The sequence below is a fragment of the Macrobrachium nipponense genome, chromosome 11, assembly GCF_015104395.2.
Source record: "Macrobrachium nipponense isolate FS-2020 chromosome 11, ASM1510439v2, whole genome shotgun sequence".
NCBI lineage: Eukaryota > Metazoa > Arthropoda > Malacostraca > Decapoda > Palaemonidae > Macrobrachium > Macrobrachium nipponense.
Window position 1 is genome coordinate 99,165,097 of NC_061087.1, and position 20,816 is coordinate 99,185,912.

The 20,816-nt window shown below is 38.4% G+C and overlaps 1 protein-coding gene across 4 annotated transcripts in view; it reads left to right on the forward strand.

The window, feature by feature from the left end:
- The window catches only part of LOC135207865 (uncharacterized), a 174,494-nt gene extending 158,006 nt beyond the window's left edge, over positions 1–16,488 (forward strand). For 3 of the 4 annotated variants that reach the window (XM_064239758.1, XM_064239748.1, XM_064239767.1), the window contains 8 exons: positions 4,065–4,175; positions 5,537–5,657; positions 6,671–6,840; positions 7,707–7,881; positions 9,097–9,313; positions 9,997–10,126; positions 11,034–11,164; positions 11,508–16,488. In XM_064239758.1, coding sequence (XP_064095828.1) covers positions 4,065–4,175; positions 5,537–5,657; positions 6,671–6,840; positions 7,707–7,881; positions 9,097–9,313; positions 9,997–10,126; positions 11,034–11,164; positions 11,508–15,113 — 4,661 coding nt within the window. In that variant the 3' untranslated portion in view covers positions 15,114–16,488. The remainder of the gene's footprint in view (positions 1–4,064; positions 4,176–5,536; positions 5,658–6,670; positions 6,841–7,706; positions 7,882–9,096; positions 9,314–9,996; positions 10,127–11,033; positions 11,165–11,507) is intronic. The other variant, XM_064239776.1, reaches the window with a different exon arrangement.
- The last annotated feature ends 4,328 nt before the right edge of the window (positions 16,489–20,816 follow it).

Here is a 20,816-nt window from a genome sequence, read left to right on the forward strand (position 1 = left end):
AAGGATCCCGCCTCATCCTACAGCAATTATCGTATCGAAGATGAGTGTTATGGGTCGCTGCTGGTGCCAATGATTGCCGCTTCCTCCTCCTCCTCCTCTCTCTCTCTCTCTCTCTCTCTCTCTCTCTCTCTCTCTCTCTCTCTCCTTAAAAATATTGAGTCTGGGAGTATTCCATGTAAGTGAATCTCTCTCTCTCTCTCTCTCTCTCTCTCTCTCTCTCTCTCTCTCTCTCCTTAAAAATATCATTGAATCTGGGAGTATTCATGTAAGTTTATTAACCAAATATTTTACGAGTCAGCGCAACTCACTTTGCCATTGTTACATAAAGCGACTAATTTTTGAGCAGGATTCTACAAAGAAGGAATCAATCTCTGAACCAGAGTACGTTTGAAAATATACGCGCATGCGTACAAAACGGCTTTAGTCGTGTATATGTTCCGTAGCCTTACGAACATACTCGCACCCACAGACATGACGTGTATTAAATTAGTAATGAAGTAGAGATAGTGTGTGTGTGTGTGTGTGTGTGTGTGTGTGTGTATGAATCTCCTTGTTAACTATATTTCAAAAAATTAAATCGTAATTATGGCCCGCGGTAGAAAGTCGGATAACTGTCATCGCTAATCGCGGTAAATAAACGTCATGACAGTATACGACCAAATAACAGACCGTGAAATATCAGTAATGACACCCAAATGACTCGGCCTCGCGCCAGCCTAAAGGGAATCATCAAGGTATTGGTCCATTAGGCAATCATGGCGGGGTTCTGGGACGCCCTTGTGATCGTTACACGAATGTGAAACCTTAGCTTGCTGCTGGTGACTTTTCTTCGTCTGTTATGAAACTTGGTTTACTTTTACAGGAAGATTTCAATGATTGTTCAAATCCTCAATCAACTGCTAGGAACCATGGTCAGGCTTTGGAAACCTGTTAAAAAAACTTTGCTCAACAGTTGTAAGAACTGTTAGACACCAAGGTCAAGGTCAACCATTGGCAGAACTGTTAGAAATCAAGGCCAACCAGACAGAAAACAGACTCTAAGGTCAGCCACTGGAAAAACATTCAGAAACCAAGATCAGCCATCTCAGACCTGTTAGAAGCCAAGGTCAACCATTGGCAGAACTGTTACAAACCAAGGTCAGCCATTAGCAAAACTATTTGAAACCAAAGTCAACCACTGACAAAACTGTCAGAAACCAAGGTCACCCTAGTCAGAACGGTGTGAAACAAGGGTTAGCCATGGGCAAAACTGTTAGAGGTCTTTGCAAATTGTCAGAATACTCAGAAAACTCTTTAGAAATAATCCAGAACTGTGGGAAATTTATTCCAGCTAACAGAAACAGTGGTCAACCTGAAAAGAGCCTCGACAAAGTCATTAGAATCCTCAACCAACCGACAACCATCTGATAGCTTCCGCAACTGCAGAGGAAATCTATATGCAAGAGAGCAAGTCTTTTTATAGTTATTCAACCGTGAAATAGAGACTACCCTCCGGAATATCAGATCATCTCTCAGGTGTGTGGGAGACAATGCAAAAGGGCGCAACATTATCTGCCTGACTAATTTTTACGATTTGGGCGTGTGACGCGCATGGCAAGAGGGAAAGGACGGCAATCAATCGCTTGGGACGCATATCGTGAGGTAAGGGTAAGGAGTATTTCCCAAGGGCTCTTGTGCATCTTGAGTCCTTTGCTAGATCCGTCTCCTACAGGAGGCTGTTATACGTTACGAATCAGAAGTACGTGACTGAAGATACAGAATAGTGACTCGTTGGTCGTCGAGCGCTAAATATTCATTCTTTGGACCCTCTTATGTTCTTTGAATCGGCATTTACGGGTGACCTTAACCGTCTGGGCCACTGAAGACGACCGTTTACGTCTGAGCTGACTTAATTAATCGAGGAGACCTTAGGTGTGTTTGAAACCGTTTGGCTGTGATGAAAACGTCGAAAAATTTACCGAATTAATCGGCGTGAGCTGATTCTTGTTGCTCGTATAGGTGGTTAGAGTATGCAGGTGTGCTTCGGAGATCTATTGTAGGTTTATTTTAATCTCTCTCTCTCTCTCTCTCTCTCTAATCTCTCTCCTCTCTCTCTCTCTCTCTCTCTCTCGTCATCTCTCTCTCTCTCTCTCTATATATATTATATATATATATATATATATACTATATATATATATATATATATATAGATATTATATATTATATATACTCGACTGCTTGCAAATGTGTGTGTGTGGGTGCTTCATTATTTTTTTTAACTGATTGCCAGAGTCGCTCCTGAAATACCACCTTCGGTTAATACATCCACTAGAAGACAATTGTATGAAGAAACAAGGCGTGATCCGACCGCCAGCTTGCTCAGGGCACGTGCTAAAATCTACGGTCAAACAGTGTTTTTGCACCAACGAAAATCAAAATAAATGCGCTATATTTTATTAGAAATTATTTTTCTCTACTATTTAACATACACATTATTTATTTTTACATTTTCATTTTTATAAATAAATCATAATTATCATATCGTTAAATTCCTGCATCCTTAACTCAACGCGAAGCAGCAATTTCAGACCCCCCCCCCCCCTCCCCCAGCCATACCAGCAAGAACAACTCCCCGAGTAAGCGATAGTGATATCACCGCAGGTGACAGTATACATCACAGTACCTCAGAACAAAACACCTATTTTGACAAGGGATTGAATACCATCTACGTCACTCCCACATTCCGCTATACCCTCGGGTATTCGAGGGAAGCAAACACCTTAGCCCGTAATGCCTCCTGGGTTGCTATATAAAAAATGTTTGCCATTATGCTCTCGGCCTATTGACTCGCTTACATATCTTTGGGCACAACTCAACGCTTCCTTCTTTACAGGCCACGATTGTAAAATATGTTCCTCTTTTCCTTGACTGAAGCTTGTGTTACTATTATTATTATTATTATTATTATTATTATTATTATTATTATTATTATTATTATTATTATTATTAACAAGGCGATAAACTTGACTTTTCCTTGTGTTAGTATGGTATTATTATTAACAAGGCAGCAAAGTTCACTTTTCTTTGAGTCAGGGTTATTATTATTGTTATTATTATTATTATTATTATTATTATTATTATTATTATTATTAACAAGGCAATAAGCTTGACTTTAGCTTGAGTTAGGCTTGTATTATTATTATTATTTTCATAATGTTATGATTATTATTATATTAACAAGGCAATGGACATGACTTTTCCATGAGTTAGGCTTGTATGTATGCATATATGAATGTATTATTATTATTATTATTATTATTATTATTATTATTATTATTATTATTATTATTATTATTAACAAGGCAACAAACTTAACACGTAAAGGACAGGCAACATTTTCATTCTGGTAAAGATTCGACTCTTTCTGGAGTCATTCTCAAACTATTTAAAGAAAAGGTTAACTTCCTTAGAGAACCATCAATTAACATTGTAAACAGGAATATGAGCATAATCTGAACATATGAAAATTCTCAAACTGAAAACGTAAAAAAAAAAAAATGAGAAACTATGAAAAAGTTAACAAGGGGAAAACAGAAAAGGAGAATCAAAACATGTTCAGCTGAAATGAAAAACTGCCTAAATGTCAGTTTCCTTCCAATGTCGTTGGCTCTTCACAAGAGTTTGCTTTAGAGAGGATTTGGAAATCTTTTTCATTCCGATGAAGCTCAGACTGGGTATTTCTGAGTGGATTCATTTGAACGTCATAAATCTTGAACTAAACTTCATTTGGCCATAGTGATGACTAGCTTTCTAGCAACGAACTCAAAGGAACATTGTTTGTTTGTTTGTTTGCATGATGTTTTACGTTGCATGGAACCGGTGGTTATTCAGCAACGGGAAAAGAACAGACACGACCAATAGTAATTAAAAAACGAAAAAAACAAGAGACAAGACTAAAAATGTGACAATTTACCCTTACATGAAATAAACACCAAAACAAAAATGAAGTCTAAATCCAACCCGAAACGGTCATGTCGTGGTGTTTTTAAACGAAGCCACATTAACACATTTATTTTTCATTGCAGAATGTATCTTGGCTGATTTCGTAAGCAGCACAGGAGCAGAGAAGATTCCGTACGTCTTCATGCCTCTCAAACATCAGTTGGTCCACCCTACGGCTGAAGTAGCGCTGCTAGGTTTGTATGCATACGCACATTTATATATATATATATATATATATATATATATATAATATATATATATATATATATATGTGTGTATATATATATACATATATATATATATATATATATATATATATATATATATAAATGAAATACCACAGGAAAACGATAGGCAGAAATCCAAGCGCTTTCGTCTTTATTAAGACATTAATTCGTTCCTTGACAATGTCTTAGTCAAGACGAGAGCGCTTGGATTTCTGCCTAGCATTTTCCTGGGGTATTCGCTTATTTCACGTGCATCTACTGTGATTTTTTGCAAAGCATATATATATATTATATATATATATTATATATATTATATATATATATATATATATATACATATATTATATATATGTATGTATGTATGTATGTATGTATGTATATATATAATCTCTTTGTTAATATATGATTTTAAAATTAGCTTTGAATTTCAATGTCATCAAATTAAATTGATGACTTTACAATAGACATTTTATAATATAGTCATATAACTTTATGAGAGGATTTGATTTCTGATAAGTTTTCAGATATAATGATAGTAAGAGCATTCTTAATTTGCTGAAACCTAGAGTTTTCAATTTGTATTTATGTAGTTACTGTTATTGTTCTTAATAAACTCTTATATTCACGAACTCAGTCGAAAAGGCCATTAGCTTATTTGGTATATAGAACAGAGCAACAATGTCATTGTGACTGAAGAAAAGATCAAAGCAGAGAGGAGGTGAAGATAGTTGTATGTATATAATTAGGAACAAATGATAGCTGATTGGTCGCCCCTAGAAATAAACAATGGGTCTGATTCATCCAAGCAAAATCACGGCGTACCGCAAGGAATTCTTTTTAATGCACCTTACCTTTGGCTTGAAGGATATGTCCCGCTTAAGTTAATGCTGGTATTTGCCCCTTTCATTGGCTACTCGTTGTAAGGTTTAGCGGAAAGGTGCTAGAAAAAACTACAGAAATGAGCCTTGCCTTTGTTTGTACAATTACTGTCACTTTTTGAGAGATCCATGAAATGTCCAGAGTGGATCCATAAGGTTAATCTGACGCAGTTTTTCTTTTACTTTCCAAATCTTTGAAGTAACTCGAGAAATTCATACGTGTCACTTTCTAAATCCATCAAATGATCCAGGCATTTTTTTGGTATGCTTATTCTAGGTCCAAAAATCTCCTTCACATTTATCCGCAAATTCATTCCAGATCTCAGAATGCCCCAAACACGCGTTTTTCTGTTTAACTTTCCAGACCCATATAATACTCATAGGTCAAGCATGGCTTTCTACGTCTCTCCGTTAGCCTAATGTCTCTACATTTATGCCCATCCTTCATAGGACTACAACATGGCGGGACTCCTCTCATGTCACCTGTGTGTGTCGTCACCAAGGGCAGCATCCTCACTCCTGACGGCTGGAAGAATATGCCCAATACCACTACCTTCGAACCGCCCTTCAGGTGAGTGTAACTTGTCAGTTTGTGTATATTATATATATGGGTATATAGACAAACATAGATATATACCATGATCCCTCCCTTATTATTATTATTATTATTATTATTATTATTATTATTATTATTATTATTATTATTATTATTATTATTATTATTATTATTATTATTATTCTGTTGAAGATAAGGGCAGAATTAAGCGAGTTGATTTTTTTTCTATTTTTCTTACAATCCGCTTCTCAGTATTTGCCTAAAAGAGGATCTCCTATCAAAATATTATTATTATTATTATTATTATTATTATTATTATTATTATTATTATTATTATTATTATTGAAAGATATTGCTGCATCAGCTGCATTCAACTTGTAAATAGTCCCCTCTATTTTTCTAACAAAAGCGTTTCTCTCTGCTACTACAACTGGCGAGTATTGCGCCGATATTACTCATAAGGAGGAGTCAATTTCTGGGATACTCGCCAGTTCTAGTAGCAGAGAGAAAGCTATTATTAGAAAAATAGAATTATTATTATTATTATTATTATTATTATTATTATTATTATTATTATTATTATTATTATTAAAACCTGTTACATGAGAACTTTCTTTCCGTCTGAACTATTTCCTTATATAATTCTGAGACTGACTCAGTGCTACATAATAATGCTTCTGTAGGTACTTTGAGGATCATAATTATTACGAATAAAATTAATGGTCCATTGCAGTTTGAAAGGCATAGCAATAATTGAAATATTTAACTTTTAAAAAATGCTATATTTTTATACAATAGAAAATAATGTGGGAAAACTACTGCGCAAAATGAGAGAAAAATGTGACTGATTTACGGTGAGGGAGAGAGATAAAGAGATGACATGACAGACAGAGAGAGAGAGAGAGAGAGAGAGATTAATACCAATTCAGATAACCATCACCTCAGTCCAGTCCCCATCGCTGCTGCAAAGTCACCAATATAAATGAATGACCTTCCTTCCTTCCTTCTTCCCTCTCGTTCCCCACCAGGTTATTTCGCGACGGAGGACGTACCTACGTCCAGTGGGTGGGAGAGGAAGCCGCCCGCGTAGCGGCCGAAGGGCGCCTTGTGATGGTCACTCTCATCTGCAGGGACGCGGCCAAACCCGATACTCCTGTGTTCACTCCTTGCCTGGCCTTCAGAGTGGCTGGAAGTCCTGGTAATTAAGATCCTACTAGATTATTATTATTATTATTATTATTATTATTATTATTATTATTATTATTATTAGTATTAGTATTATTATTTAGATGTTGTCGTTCTAAAGGTTTCTTTCATAAGATCATTTCAAAGTCCTTTATTGAACTTGTGATTTCATAGGTGTAAGGGTAATATAAACTTATTATTATTATTATTATTATTATTATTATTATTATTATTATTATTATTATTATTATTATTATTTATTATTATTATTATTTAAAGTTCTGTCTGTGAAAGTTGTTCTTAAATTTTTTGCGATATCTAGATATTGTAATTCTAAAATATTCTTTCATAAGATAATTTCAAAGCCCTTTATTGATCTTGTGATTTCATGAGTGTGAGGTTATAGAAAATTATTATTATTATTATTAAAGTGTTCTGTTTGTGAAAGTTTGTTCTTGAATTTTTGCGATATTTAGATGTTGTGGTTTAAAAGTTTCTTTAGTTTGACATACCTTTTGTGAACCTTTGATTTTATAGGTGACAGGAGAACATAAAGTTATCATTATCATTATTGGCTGTGAAATAAAACTCTGCTGAACCTGTATGTTTATATCTCCAAAGGCTTGTAGCATTACTTATTATTATTATTATTATTATTATTATTATTATATTTTATTATTATTATTATTATTATTATTATTATTATTATTATTATTAGAATTCGAATTGATATTCGCTTCCGTCTCAATACAGTAAAATAAAAAAAACTCTGGTAACTGTAATTAGCTTCTTGATACTTTCATGGATACAAAAATTCACTTGTGAAATTCCCTCATGGCAGTGCCAGCGTCCTTTCACACAATATTATTTCCCCATCAGGAGGAGCGGCGGAAACAGCCGTGTCTGCGCCTGTGCGGGGCGTGGGGTCCTCGGGCCTTTCGTCCAGCGAAGGGGTCATCATAGGCCTAGTCGTGACCTGCCTCGCCATCACGTACATCGTGGCCATGACGATATACATCAAAGTGAGGAGGCGAAAGCGGAGGTCTCACAACAGGTCAGTGGGTTTCTCGTTGGTTGACGGTTATATTTCGCCTCAAAAGACGGTAATGATTTCAAAGAAATGCTGGAGTGACTTTAGCATTGGAGGTGATGGACGCATTGTGGGTGGGGTTTTTTGAGGTTTTTGTATAGGTTTATGAAGCAGATGATGTTATAGATATTGACGTTCGTTCAAAGGAACCGTTGATGAGCCCCATGTGCAGAAAACTTCCGTAATATTATATGCTTTATATAACTATACAGAAGGCTCACCAGCAATACACACACACACACATACGCACATACACACACACACACACACACACACACACACACACACACACACACACACACTACGCCCCTCACCTCCATGTTATACTCACTCCATCGAGTCGTGAGTATAAGATGGAGGTGAGGGGCGCATTGTTTGTGGGAGTGTGTTGATGCATTGCTGGTGAGCCTTCTGTATAGGTATATAAAACATATAATATTATGGAAATTTTCTGCACATGGGGCTCATCAACGATTCATCAGCGAAAGTATGACAAGTTTGTGATAGCAAAAGAGAGCGAGGATTAATCCCCATGAAAGCAATGAGTTTTATTGTCTTGAAAGTCAAGGAAAACGAAAGCAGAAAGAGAAAGCCAAACCTGATGCAGCTGAGGTAATAATTCAGGTGTCTGCAGATCACTCTAGAGTGCAAATAACTTGAGAACGAGAGAAAAAATAGAGAGAAATGGACTAACACGGTAAGAGATAAGTTCGCAAACTAACACGCTAAATCTATAATGAAGAGGGATAAACTAATGTGAGAAAATTTATTAGATAATATCTTCCCAAAATCATGATGATCATACTTAGGTCAGCTTTCGTTTTGTAAAACAATGTGTTTTATCTGTTATTTTTATAAAAAGTCCTGTAGCTGTTATTATCATTATTGTCATTGTTGTTGGTGCTTCTGTTGTAGTCCTTGTTATTATTACTAGTAATACGACCATTCATTTAGAACAAATCCCAACATCTAATAGCGTGTTAAGCCAGCTTATCGTGATATTCGCCTTTTACATAAAGGAGAACAAAATTAATAATCAGGTTTTGTAGAATAAAGATGAAAATAAATAACAAACAAGTAATTCAGTGAACAAAAAATATTTATAAATAAACAAAAGGTAGTTGAGAACTAGACTAGGAACTTATGTATCCCATGCTAACGTCTTTCCATTCTCCCCAGAAGCAAACTGGCCGAGGAGGGCCTTCGAACTCACGCCAAAGGTAGAGGCGGCGGAGGGGGAGGGGGAGGAGGAGGAGGAGGAGGAGGAACTGGTGCCGCGGACAGACGGCCTGGCCGAGCCCTTCCCAAGCCGTCGCTGGTGTCCTCCGAGGATGACTCCGATCACGAGGACATCGTCGACCTCTCCATGGCCTCGAGGGCGAGGAGAGCCAACAGGGTAACGAGGAGTGATAGCTACTTAGAGCTGCGTTGGACTCACTGTCAACCAGATCTTCTTACTGTTCCTGTCCTTAATTGACTGCCAAAAACGATAAAAATATATATTGTAATTTGTACAGTAATATTTGCTTCTAAGAATATGTTTTGTAACTTGCACAGTAATATTTCCTCCTTATTTTTTCGTGGAATTTGTCAATTTGTCACTTTTTATAATCAAAGTTTTCCAGTGAATTTTGAATGCTAACAGAATAACAAAGCTGTTTGTGATTTGTAATGCCTTATTTGCTTCTTATTTTCTTGGAATTCATTATTAAGGCAATTTATGAAGTCGTGTCTCCCACTGAATTCAAAAATAATACTTATAATCTTGGCTGTTCATGCAAGTTAGTTCTTAAGTAAACGAAATCAATTTTTTTAATATGCCGTGAAATCCATAATTTTGGATTTCAGTACTTCATGCTGAACCACGACTATTCCTGAAGAGTAACTTACATTTAAGCACATATTCTTTACGTATATTCCTTTACATATCAAAATTATTTTGCACAGTTATGAAATTCCCTTGGAATCTCATGTTTTAGAAAGACAGACTTTTTCTCAGCTTAGTTACTCAGTCAGCATCCCATCCCCTTAAAACTGACTGAAAAGATAGTGTCATTCCTTTCCCCCCCTCTTCTGCAGGAGCGCAACGGCGTGACCTTCACCACGGCTGTAGTCCATGGAGAGGGCATGGGTAGAGGGGCGTGCCACGAGCCTTCGGATGGCTTAGAGAAAGCTCCCAGGTCTCATCTTGCCGTTGTGGAGACTCTAGGTGAGAAGGACTTTAGTCTTCGTGTTCATTTCCATTCAAACTACAGCGCAAGTTCTTTTGTTTCTTGGCCTCTTTCATTTTCTTTATTTATTTGCCTGTTTACTCCCTTGTTTGTCTTTGTATGATTCATTACCTTTTGTATAAAATCGGAGTCCTTCCGGTAGTAGAATTAGCACAAATTAATACAGTACCTGCAAACCAAATACACAGAACTCAACATTTATGTATATGTTTCCTGTTTTTATTTGGTTTCGTATACATGCAGTGATTATTTCATCAACAGTTTTAAGTTTTCACAAACAGTATTGTAATAACGAATGAATTAAGACATGAATTATCTAGGTTTTATCAATATTGTCTAAAGTTTTATAGATTACTGTTATGAATCAAGATAATTGAAAATGTTTTCAAAGTCCTTTTAGAACCGTCTGATTCTTTTGTTGCAGATTGACTGGTACATTATTTTATTTTATTTGTATGTGATCTTTTATAACTTATGCATTATACAAATGTTTCACATGCGCCATTAGGTCTCTCCTAACATCATATTTTCAAAAACATCTTTGGTTATTGACTTTACATTATTTAAATAAACAAACTAAAATATTCAGAAAGAGATATAGAAGTGATGAAGGACCCCTTAGGCATTCCCTACACAGGAGACTCAAGAGACCCTGATGCTTTCGGTATCTGATTTTTTTTACATTTGACATGAGACCTACTGATAGTCTTCATATGAAATTTGCAATATTCCATCAGTGTTACTGTAGTGTGATGTATCAGTAGAAAAGTTTTCCATTTTTAGTGCAAAACTCAGATTTCGTGGGTGTATTTCAAATTAAGTTAGATTCACCCCTTAATGCATATCATCCACTTCTTTTCACTGTGAGGGTTTTTTTTTCTGAAGGTGAATCTGCTGTTGAAGCAGGCGAGCCTCGACCTGTTCCTATGGTGACTCCTACAGCCGATATTCAAGCAGCCCAGGCTAAGAAAAAGCTTTATTTCAACCCTGCATATTTCGAACCCGAAATGTTACAGGTGAGAGACGTGGTGTTATGCTGAAGGTATTATCCCTCAATTCATTTGTTTGGTAAAAAAAAAAAATATATATCATAAAAGCTTGACAAGCAAATAGTCATTGGTTACATAACTCTCAAGACCAGTATTTCACAACTTTGAGTATTATGAGCATAATTTGAATTACATTTTTCCATATTATATGAATGATACATTTTATTTATTTGTTTAGTCTTCCTTTAGGAGAAAAGAAATATCTGATGAAGTTACGTGCCTTTTTCGAAAGTAGCTCTTACGATGCTAATCAAAGCCAACTTCTTTCCATTAAGCTAGAAATCTAAAAGTTATCATTCTGTGATTCCAGTCTCCTCCGCCAGCGGCTCTCGAGTTTTTGGAAAGGATTCGAGAGATGATCACAATTGCTAAGAGCAAGATGAAAATGAAGATGTATCAGCCAAGCCTAATTGACATACCAGAAGAAGATTACGAACATCCCTCTAGACCCATGAGCAGGTCTACAGAGACTTGCAGCCAGATAACTCTCCCCATTGACGACCAGGAACTCAACGACGTGGAGGAGGAAGAGACCAAGTACTCGAGCGACCACAGCATCCAGAGTGATTCTCTGGAACGCAAGCCACGCGAAGATGACAGCCGGAGCTCTACGCTGAGGAAGCTTGCGCGAAGAGTCAACAGCCAGGGCCAAAGTATAGTTAGTGAAATCATAAGAACTTTAGATCTAAAACCGCGGCTTCCTCCAGTCGAAGGGATGTATGGATCCCAAAACCAAAAAGCTCAGGCTCCCAAACCACCCCCTCCAAAGCCTGTCAATGCTCGTATGGAGTCACCCAATGAACTAGATGATGATTTCCCTGAACTTATTAAGCCATCTATGCTGAGGAGCGTATTGAGAGATGGCAAGAGACTCACAGACTTGAACAATACTTTTGAGAATTTCAGGCAAGAAATGATGGCCACTTTCAATAGAATGAAGAAGGTTGGAGAGGCTATCTCGCCCAAGTCTAGTCTGAGCAGATCAAAGAACAAGAATAAATATGAAGCCTCTCCTGACAGCACGGTTGAAAAGAATAAATCTGGAACTGGTAATAATGAAGGGAAAGTTCAGAAATGGCTGCAAACGCTGGAGAGTAAAAATTCATACACAAGAATGTCTGACAAGCAAAATGTTGTGTTTGATTCACGCGTAGGCATGTCCCAAAAGGAAGGGCTGCCTCCACCACTGCCAGAGAAAAACAGCAAGCCCCCAACGCTACCGAGGAAAAGTAAACCCCTTCCCCAACGTAGCACTTCCTTCCATGAGGTCAAAGAATCTGGTAACAGCTCTAATGATACAGCCAAAGATAGCATCACCCCGAGTCAGCCCTTGCCACCGAGGAATACTGTAACGAGATCATTGTCATGGCAAAGTGAACATCGTCATTATGATTCAAATCCACGCCGACCCCGTCAACAAGTCCCCATCCTGCCAGAGGATAGTCTAAATACCTCATATGGTTCTGAGGATGACTCTTTGAATGACCTTCTGAGTGAAGCTGAATCGAAGATGCCAAAAATGACTCCGAGCGACTCTGACAGTACTTACTCGGACACAAAACCAGGCCGCAGAGGTTCCGTTGAACGCAAGAGGAAAGACAAACATGAAATCAAGTCATTATCGAGGCAGCTTCCAAGGGAGGAAGAAATGACAGCAAGAAATGAGATTTTCAACAAGAATACTGGTGCTAAGACAATGTCTCGTTTAGCCAAGAGCAATGATGCTTCGTATGAAAAAATAAGGGACGGAAATAAGATGAAAGACAGTGAGGAGGACCATACATACGAGGAGATTCGTTTCCCTGGAGAAGGGAAACAGAGACCAAGGAGAAAAGCTCCATCAAAACCAAAGGCTAAGAATAACATAAGTGAAATTCAGATTGACAAAGATAGAATTGATGACGAAGCATTATACAATATTTACAGTAATCCTGAATCTCACGTTAGTGAAGTCACTATTCCAGAAACTTGCTCAAGTCCCGTTTACTCTGGTTGCAAAGTGACCATACCAGTTGTTGACAACATGAACAATGAAAGTGAAGTGCCGTCATCAGGGTTTGACCAAGACACTCTAGAGAAAAAGGGCAAAAGGGTGCAACGAAATGGAAGTATAATTCAGGACTCTCTAGAGAGACCAAAAGTAAAAAAGAATGATAAATCAGAAAATAAAGATAACAGCAGTCTTGAAAGAAAGAAAGCCCAGAGAAGAATGTCACTTCCGGGTGAGGCCAGCAAGAATAAGGACAAAAGCCTCTTAGACATATATGAGTCACGAAGTAGCAACAGGAGTATAAGAAACTACAAGCATGTTTCACCTGAGCGCTCATACTCTCCCGTAAAGTTTTCCAATCCACCATCAAAAACACCAGGATCATTTTATCTTAGTAATATTAGCAGTGCTAACGAGAATAATAATAATACTATTGTGAACAACAGTGACACTCAAAAGAAGATGAGAACCTTCAAGGATTATCAAGAGATGAAATTCCAGAGGAACTCCTCAGACTCTGAAGTTAGCAGTAGCCCACTTCCAGTCACAGGTTCAAGCATCAATCTGAATTTCCGCAGCTCAAGTCCCAGTAATAAAGAACAGAAGGAAATTAGACCTCCATTGCCACCAAAAAACACAAGAACGCCAGACAATGACGCCTCTCCCGTTCTTCCTCCCAAGGGCAGAAATGTCCGTCCACCTCTCCCTCAGAAGTCAAACAAGAGATATGAAACAGAATCTGACTCAGAGCGTCCTAAGTTGCCTGAAAAGTCGAGGAAAAAATTTGTTACAGAATCCCTTTCCAGATCATCCAGTGGAGGCTCAATTCCTGAGCTAACTGAGGAAGAAGCACGATCTATCCTCCATGGTCTGCTCGCTCACACAATACACGATGCCAACAGACTGTCCCCTCTTCATGAGGAAGAAGACACGAGACATTTTTTAGGGCTAGGGAACACTGCCGTAGACTCTGAGTCCAGGGGCAGTGTTCCCAAACTTAGTTCTTACTCATCAGGATCACTAGAAAGTTCAACATCATCAGCTTCATCATCGTCATCGCCATCATCACCGAAAAGTGACCAGGAGGGTGACACACTTGGAAAAGCTGTGGAGTCAAGCCTTGACCACCAGATTGTGAATGGCTATGGCAATATGGAACCACCAGGGTCACCTGGCAGTGAAGCCAGAGTTAGTGGAGAGTTCATTCTTTCAACCATTGGCCGATCACCATCACTGCGTCGGCAGACTTCACTGAGCAGAGAACAGAAGAGTGGATTCTTGGCAAAGCTGAGAGACATGACAGACGACTGTGTCGAGGGCGAGCACATGTCTAAGGGTATGGAGATTGCTTTAGCTCTTAAAGCAAAGACGGAACTAGAGAAACACTTCAAAGAGAAAAGTGGTGCCGACAGCATCAAGCGTACGTGGAGAAGGATAATAGAAAATGCCGATGACTCAAAGGAGGACAAGGACAAAATCTCAATCATGCAGCTACAGCAGTACATGGCCAGTTTAGACCGCAAGGAAAAGGAGACTAAACTGAAGCAGGAAGACTCGGGTTATCAGAGCACCGATTCCAGCGAGTCTGGAAATGGCAAAGCATTGTCGACCACATCCACTGTTTCAACGACCAGTGTAGGGTCGTCCAGACCCCTGGCGCCTAGCAGGAGTTTCAGCAGCACGTCCCTCAACAACAGGAACAACAAGCCCACCTTCAAACGCTCCACTTCGCTTCAGCAGTTGGACTCAACCATCCATTACCAATATTCTAAATATGAGCCCACGTTTCAACATGCCGCCTTCCTCGCGTCACTCGACCGGCGTCACTCAGACTCCAGCAGCACAGGGAGCTCTTCGATTTACGTGAACAATTCATTCGCTAACGACGATGTAGACAGTGGCATCGCTCCGTTTGGGTCGGGGTGATTCTTCTTCGTGAAAGGGCACCCAGTTGAATCGGTAGTTCATTCCCTAAGCTGAAGCAGCAGTGTGAACTTCAAGATCTAGACCATGTATTCACTAGACCTAGGTGAACTCACTGGACAGTGCTGAAGGACCGACCCTTCCTGCAACCTTCTCCCGGTTTCTGTGACACATCATGTTGCACAATTTTATGTAAATTAACTATATAAACAGGTGAAACATTTGTTATTTACTTGTGCATATTACTTGTGCATACTGTCATTGTGGATCAAACAATTTTCACTTTTTTCTACATAGTGAGATGAAATCTTAAGGAAGAAAGTGAACCATCTTAGTCCGAAGGATATTAAACAATATTTTTATTATTCCGTTGATTAACATAAACTATATTCCATTACAAGATTACACCATTCGTTAACATACCTTGCCGATATGACTTTTGAAAACAGGGTTAGCAATGAGACAAATATCACCGAGTTTATACTGATTGATCTATGTATAGTCCGGCATAGCGTCAACAAAATTTCGAATTCGTAAAATATTACTTTATTTTAGATATTGTAGAAGGTTTAACATAAAAAATGATGCAGCGTCTTACTTGTACTTTGAACTTTCACGCGTGAGGATTACAGATACTATCTGGAAACATGCAGACAAAAACGGCGTCTACAACGTGAAGGAGTGTAAAACTATATTAGAAGGGTAATGATTAAAGATGAAAGTACAATGACATACATTTAAGATGTTTCGATGTGACAGTTCCGTTAGATGAAAGACTATATCGTGGTAGTACATTTATAGTGACCTACAGTGAACATCCTATAAACACAGTAGTATTTTCAAAATCAAGATTGCATCATTGACCAAGGTTTTACAATGCCAAATATAATTGAGGTTAAGTTTAACAATGATTTAGCATTATTTTTTTAGCACAGTAACAATATCATGTCATGGTTGTAGAGTGCTACTGAAAAAGAATACATTTGAACCTTGGTCAATACAAATCAGCTTAAAACTGTCGATATATCTGTTGTAATTGTGTAAAGAAATTTCATTTCATCAAAAGTGACTCTTTAGGTTTTCAGTATAAAATTCAGTTCTAGTGAACCGTAATCATTCTTGGCCTGTTTTTGGTCATTTTGAACCGCTGAAATTCAGGTTCATATGACAGAACCAGGGGACTTGGTTGGTGTCCGTGTAAATATTTCAGGAATTGTACCAATATTCAACTAAAGATGTACAGACAGTGAACATAAGTATTATTTATAAATTTTAAGGTTTTAATAACATTGTATGTATGTGTATAATGACCAACTGTATATATTGTAATGTAGTGTATGGTAGCCTAAATAAAAACAAATCATTTACAGCATTCGAATATTTGGCTTATTTTCATGACGTTGTGGTAAGAACAAAAATTAAAGTTTCAGCCTATTTTGGCTCAGTAGGACGCTTCAGCATAAGTGAATTCTCCAACGTCTACTTGACGTTTTATGGATCAAATTTCACAAGAGCCAGTAACTTATGCCTCACATTGGCAAAAGCAAATCTGCTGTAAGTATTAAGTGCTGATTTTGTGTTGACAGTTACTGGTGAAAAAGAAAAAAAAAAACTAGTGTAATTTTTGAAGATCATATTTCGTGTATTTTTTTCTAAATCGTATTATTAATATTTTTCAAAATTATATTTTATTTTAGTTGTACAGGCGCAGCAATACATATCTACGGTAGTCAATAATGGATTTAAAATTGCCTCCAAGAAATCGAAGTGTTGAGAATGCCAGAGATAATATTTAAGGACTAGGTGAGCAATTGTAAAGGTCACCACAACTGGTGAACGCATCTTAGTACTGACTCTGTGTTGTTTACAAAAGATTGTGATGATACTATTGTTTGGCTTATAATCTTTTTTTTCAGAAACAGTTTCAGTGAACATTATTTGTCATCGAAAGGTAAGTGGTTTATCGAATATTTATCAAATTAAAACTTAACATTAGCCTCTTTAGGTAATACTTTCAAGTGACAAACATCAAAAGAGTTTCAGTGAACTGTTAACATCACAGGGCTACCTACTAGGCTAGCTACCATGTTTGTTGTTCCATGGGACGAGTTCCTATGGGTCTTAGATATTTTCTGTGTACTTACTTATAGAATGACACTTCTCCCCGGAATTACGGTGGTTTATTATTCAAGTAAAAAAGATCATCATAGCTATAATCATTAGCTCAGCCCAGATACCAAATGAAGTAGCAGTAGAGATCTGTCTTTGTAAACAGAAATGGCTTGGGCTATGGTTGAACACTGGGCTAGGTAGGTAGTAGGATATCAACAAAAATGTTAGTGGCCACTTTTAGGTAAAATTTTACTTTAAACCATTATCCTATCTTGGACTCGAAAAAGTACGGTAATTCTAGGCAATAGGCTAGCTAGTACTAACTCCGCACGGACTGCAAGGAACGGTCCCACGAATACGAAAGCCACTAGGGATTGGGGCGTCAAATGTATTCCGCTGTGTTTAGTACCTACTGGCCCCTGGAGGTTACTAATTACAATCGACCCCCAAAAAATAACAGTACAGTCTTAATAACAACCCAAATTCTATAGGAAACTGTAATTTCCAAAGAAATACCCGACACGGAGTTATTACCTAGAGCTACCCCAACCACACCTAACCTAACATTTGGTATGAGGTCCTTTACCTTAATGCATGACATTAGTTTGAAAACATTCCATAAGATAACTTTATTTAGGATGTGAGAACTATCAATTGGATGAAGACCCTTGTATTTCACTTGTTTTTGTGTTTGCCCCCCCAAAAAAACTTTGCTTTCCTACTGTGGTCCCCCAAATTATAAGATACAAGGGTAGGGCCCAGTATTGCTAAAAGTATATATTTGCTAATGAAACTAACATTAAGAGACATTTAAAGGACACATTATAAAAAAAGAGGCAAATTATATTTTTAAGTTCAAAGTACAGTAATGGTTTAAAGTAAACCGACAACTCTCAAAAGCATTGTAACTTATGGTGCTACTCTGTGGTGGTGTTCTCCATTAATTGAATTGTATACAATTAGTGTGTGCATATCATTTCTGGCATTATGGCCTTGGTACTACAAATGTAAATTTAAAAATGAGTGCAGTCTTGTGGCAGAAGAGAGTTAGTTGCCTCTTTACCTAGCATTCACCCTGGGAACTAGTTCTTAATTATCATTTTGAACACAGTGTAATATTTACATGGTTATTAGGAGTGTAAGTACAATACAGCATTAGTAATTTTAAGTATGGACTGCATGAGATTAACCAGGGAAGGGCTATAATCTTAGCTGAGTTGGATGGGCTATTGCACTGTGTGATATTAGGTTAGGTTATTACCAGGTTAAGTTTGAAAGGTATTTTTAAAACCAGTACTTGATGTTGGAGTTTTTATATTGTGTTCTTAGTCTCCTTGATATGCTTAACACAAAAAACCTTCTAAGGCCTCTTGCAAATTTCCTGTTGCAGAGATATTTGCTGTCTTATGTTTATGTTTCAGCATTCATTCCTGTGGGGATGGTAATAAACATGGTATTCATATAAGTGTTGATGGCATTAAAGTAAAAATTTGCTGTTTGAGTATGTATTGGAATTTCATAAAGCTACTAGTCATCTTAATTAACTGTTGGTAGGGAATTAGATTCTATAAACTGCATTAGGACTAGTTTGTTAGGTTACTAATGTTAGTTAAGGTTAGGTCTCACAATGATGCTAAGACAGTATGTTACATTTCCATGGCTGCCCTATATCTAATGGATGGAGTGATGTGAGAAACAAATTAGGATAGTAGATTTAACACAGCATTTTCAAGCATAGAAAAATAACAATATACTGTATATGAACCGAAGTAAGGATATTTGTTCATGACACTTACCTGCCAGATATATATATAGCTGTATTCTCTGACGACCGACAGAATTTCAAAACTCCCGGCAAACGCAGTGGTCGGCTAGGTGGTTAGTACCCATTCCCGCCGCTGGGAGGCGGATACCGGGAACCATTCCCATTTTCTATTCAGATTTTCTTCTGTCGCCGGTCGGTAAACATCTGTTTACAGACCTCCGCTTAGGATTTCGAAAACTTCATTTGTCACTTGAGTATTTGGATTGTCTTTTGGTTTCGGACTTGGCTTAGTGATTTGGCATACGCTATTGTGGTTTGGATTTTGATTTTGGCTTTGATTTTTCTTAGAATTGAGATGTCTGGATCTAGTTCTACTAGTTTCAGGGTGTGTGGTGTAGAAGAATGTAAGGTGAGGCTACCAAAAGCCTCGGTAGATCCTCACACAGTGTGTGTGAATTGTAGAGGGCATGTTTGCTTGTTGGATGATAGGTGCAAAGAATGTGAAGTGTTAACTGATGTCGAATGGAAGGCGTATGAATCTTACATTCGTAGACTTGAGCGTGACAGAATTAGGAGGTCTTCCTCCAGGAGTGCTTCTGTTAAAAGTCAAAGTAAAGTTGCTCAATCTAACATAAATGTAGAACATGCTACGCATAACCCTATACTAATTTCTCCTTCAGATAAGGAAGTGATGGTTACCGAAGGGAATGCCCTTTCTACCATTTTAGAATCGATTCGGAACCTTGAATCGAAAATGAAAGTGCTACAATCTAATGTGCAAAAGTGTAGTGATAATGTTAGTGCCCCTAGTGAAGTGGAGGGGGCGTCAGATCGGTCCTATAATGCCTCCAGGTTGAGACCTCTGTCGGACTCCCAGAACACAGGGAATGGACATGTCGAAGGCCGAAGGAGGGTTACGGGAATTAAACACCGGTCTGGCGTCCCTTCGGCAGATCCTGAAGACGCATCCCAGGCTGCCAAAGATCGCGCGCAAGCTCGAATCTTGAAGGAATGCTTCTCTTCCTCCGAGACGTCCTCACCTCACCGTGGGTGGGAATCTCGGAAGACCTCTCCGACTGAGAGTGGTAAGGAAGACGTAAGGTGTCGCACAAGCGGCCATCGTCTTTCTCGCCCTCTTAGGAAAGGTCTTACGGAAGAGTACGCAGCCTCTCCAAGTGAGAGTGGTAAGGAAGACGTAAGACGTCGCACTGGCGGCCATCGTCTTTCTCGCCCTCTTAGGAAAGGTCTTACGGAAGAGTACGCAGCCTCTCCAAGTGAGAGTGGTAAGGAAGACGTAAGACGTCGCACTGGCGGCCATCGTCTTTCTCGCCCTCTTAGGAAAGGTTTGATGGAAGAGGACGCTTCATCGGGAGATCGAGAGCGTCCTCCGCCTCGATTTACGCTTCGGTCTTCTCCGGAAGACTTCGAAGACAGTATCCCGCACAAGAGATTTAGGACGCTTTCTGAGCGTCCTGATTCGAGTCCGGAGAGAAGGAAGAAGGCGTCCCCTCGCCCATCTTCTTCTCAAAGGTTCATTCCATCATATGGTTCTTCACCATCAAAAAAGACTCTCGAAGCGATTCGTCAACAGTTGGATACGTTTTTCGCCAAGAAAGAGGAAAGATCACGTAGTCGTAAAAAGATCTTTGGCTACCCGTCAAGAAATCTAGACGTTCTCCTGCGGCTTCTCTTCGTTCTTCGTCTTCGTCTGATCCGTCGCCTTCTAGACCTCATCGACTCAATCAGGAACGCGCAAGCAGTCCTGCTGAGAGAGTCTCTAGAAGTATTGGCGGTAAAGAAAAAGACAATAGGTGCCGCACAGGCGGCCG